At 39.1% G+C, this 3,215-nt stretch overlaps 1 protein-coding gene across 1 annotated transcript; it reads right to left on the bottom strand.

Annotated features, from left to right (window-relative positions):
- Positions 1–827: 827 nt before the first annotated feature.
- TTLL2 (tubulin tyrosine ligase like 2) lies at positions 828–2,549 on the bottom strand. Its single transcript, XM_018557046.1, has one exon. It carries the CDS (start codon positions 2,547–2,549, stop codon positions 828–830), a length of 1,722 nt encoding a protein of 573 aa, XP_018412548.1.
- Positions 2,550–3,215: the final 666 nt, after the last annotated feature.

The raw sequence follows: 3,215 nt of genomic DNA, 5'->3' as shown, positions 1-3,215 counted from the left end.
AATATAATTATTGATAAAAATGATGATATAAATACAATGTGAATACAGAAGAAAGCACCTTAAAATAAGGCTTAAAAGCATTTTTTAGTTCCTATCCATCGCACATACAGCATGATGATGGCAGAAGTTCTTCTGATCACTGACACAGAATACAAACGTATTTCAGTGTTTGTGATGACGTGTGTTTGCAGGGGGTACACTCCACGCATTCTTTCACTGAGGGATTGATCTCAGCAACATTCCTGGGGTCAATGAAGCAAAAAATTCTAATGACCGTGGCAAGATTTTATTATTGCATTGATTTAACTCAATAAAGAAAGGTTGTGGGGCAATAAACAAATAGTTAAGTTAAAGTATATTTCAGTGCATGCAGTATACTGTACTGTATCTCTGAAATACATGCACATTTCTACTTGTTTTATCTCTTTAAAAAAGTACAAAACAAAATACCTGTTTATCATGCCAGAATTTCAGTTAGCACCTAACTTTCTGTGGTGAGCTGACGATTCTGCACTAAAATCCCTGCCTCAGGTCTCCATTCTGGACTGCAGAACATTTCCACCTCTCCTCATCTTCAAAATTCTGTAGTCCAGCAGCGGAGAACCGAGGCAGGACTGATAACGCTGCAAGGAATTTCAGCACAGCATTTAGAATGTTGACAACTCACTGAAGGAACTTATAATTTATGACAAGATCAGCAAGGTTTTTTCTGTACTTGCCGTGCATCTAAAAGAGAAAACATAGGGAAATGTGCATGTATTGCAGAGATGTACTGACATTTTTTTTTTTTTTTAGTATTTTGCTTAGGCATTCATTTTAATTTAGAGTTAGGCCACTTTTATCTCCATCATATTTCTCTGTGTCAGTTTGCTGATTTCTTGAATTATACTCTTGACATTGGCTCCAGTTTTTGAAGCAAGAAGAGATGTTTTGTTAAAGGGAAAAATAAGAAGAAAATTACCAACATGGGCAGGAGGCATTTCACCTACATCACATATGTGATATAAAGGAAATAGAGGATGTTCCATGGATTTCCATTGTGCAGTCCTTGGTGTAAAATTTGCTTCTGTGTCTGCTCTTAAAGCGAGGAATGCTGATGAGACTTTTGAAGCTGCTTGTCTTGGAGAGGTGTTCATTCTTTCTCGTAACCTTGAAGTCAAGGTCTTTCGAGGACACATGATTGCTTTTCCACTTGATACCATTCCCTTGTTCACTGGATCATCATTAGGTTCTGTGGATGACTTTTCCTTTGAGTTATGGTTGCAGCAATCCCCAAAGTTGTCCTTAGTTGGTGATTTTGTTTCTTCCTCATTGTCCAGTACAGATTTACAAGATGATGAGCTGCTGAGTTGATCGCAGTTTTCTTTCAAGCGACTAATTTTCATTGGGTTGCTCTTTTTAAACTCTTTAGAATTTTGTAAGCTTGTATTAGTTCTATGCAATGTTTGTTGTCTAGGAGAATGTAAAACTGGTGAAGATGTTTTGACCCTTTTGCTGTTGTATTTTTGTACATCAGATGACTTGTAGTTGAGAAGATCAATAATGTCGTTAATAAGTCTTTTCTTTACTGTGACATCGTTAGGGCAATCTAAAGACAGCGCAGGACTGTAGTTTACTTCTAAAAGCCATGGCTTTAAAGTATTGTCAATGAGGATATCAAATCCAAACAGTTCAAAGCAGTTAGGGTATTCAGGTACAGATGGAGCAATAGCTAGAAGGGTCATTGTTACAATATTATGAATTCTTTGCCAGAGCAATACATCATCCGCTTCGACACTACGGAGATATGACCTAAACTGACCAAGTGTCCATTTGCAACCGCTCCCTACCCTTTCTTTATCTGACAAGTACGAGGTACTGTACTTATTAATGCTGGTGTTTGTTAGGTGGGCAAATATGTTATCAAGTGAACTGAGATTGAACTTTTCTGTTGCAAATCTTACCAAACCCTCCTGGTAAACATATATAGTCAGTGGACAGAAACAGGTCACACAAACATAAATCCTAAGATCAAATTTGTAGCCAGAGATTAGCAGAGGGTTTGTGATATATTTCTGAACAATTACAGTGCTGTCGTATGCTAAGTTCTTGATATCTTGAAAAACAAATATCCCTCTACCCCTAGACATGTCAGTAGGTTTACAGATCCAATAGCTTGCCTTTTTACTATGCCTTTCTTTTGAAAATTCAGCTAAGAACTTTGTGTAGTCATTGGGTAAAATAAAGGCCATAGGGCTAAACTCATAATATGAAGACCCATAGATTCCTTTCATACGTTTTAAATGTCTTGCCAAACAATCCTTCTTTATCATTTGTGCTGTCCCTGGATGATGGTTAAGTCGTTGCCATGGTTTTATGTTATTATGATCAGAAGCACGGAATGCTGAGGTTCTCCAGTGTAAGTTCCAATCTGCTTCACCTTGCTGCTCTTCATCAAATTCATCCCAGCCACGTTCTAACAAAACTTCACGCACGACTTTGGGAGCACCCTCATGAAGACGAAATCTCAGAGTGTCTGATATGGCATTATCATCATCTTCACTTGCCATTGTACAATAGAAGCATGCATAACCTTTGTTAACTGCAAAAGAATTTAGACATATATGACATTTTGTAATGTACTATGTTACAAAATACTCATCAACAATTTGATATTAGGTATGAAGAAAAACTGCTTCCTAGTCCTCTCCAATGTATTTTCATAATGCAGTGGACAGTAAAATGGGAAGAATAATGAATAGTCACATCTGCTTTCGCTGCCTCTGAGCATCTTTGTAAAGTAAGAGCACTCTATACAGTATATACTAGAAGATTCTAAGTATACAATCATTGTAGAAAAAGTATCTGCTTTTGGCCATTTTGTTTCACTGCTGTCCACAGGTGTACATGGGTATTTAACACACTTATTTTAATTAATAATCATGAAATTAAACAAGTAACCTTCTCCGTCGCCGGGCCCGCCATCTTCTCCGTCACCAGGCCCCGCCTCCTCCTCTGCTGCCGACCCTGGGCCCGGCCTCCTCCTCCACTGCCGGGTCCAGCCTGCTCCACAGCCGCTGCTGGCTCTCATTAACTCTGCAGCGGCTGTAGAGAAGAACGCGCTGCTGCACGGATTACTGTCAGTGATCTTAACAGCAGCGCATTCTTCTTCACAGCTGCCAATGAAAGCCACCAGCATAAGATACCATAGCGACCCAGGCGGCTCGCACGGCATC

Source organism: Nanorana parkeri, unplaced genomic scaffold (assembly GCF_000935625.1).
Source record: "Nanorana parkeri isolate BGI_ZX_2015 unplaced genomic scaffold, ASM93562v1 scaffold264, whole genome shotgun sequence".
NCBI classification, from domain to species: domain Eukaryota; kingdom Metazoa; phylum Chordata; class Amphibia; order Anura; family Dicroglossidae; genus Nanorana; species Nanorana parkeri.
Note: the sequence above shows the minus strand (reverse complement) of the source record. Positions and strands in the feature narration are given on the sequence as shown.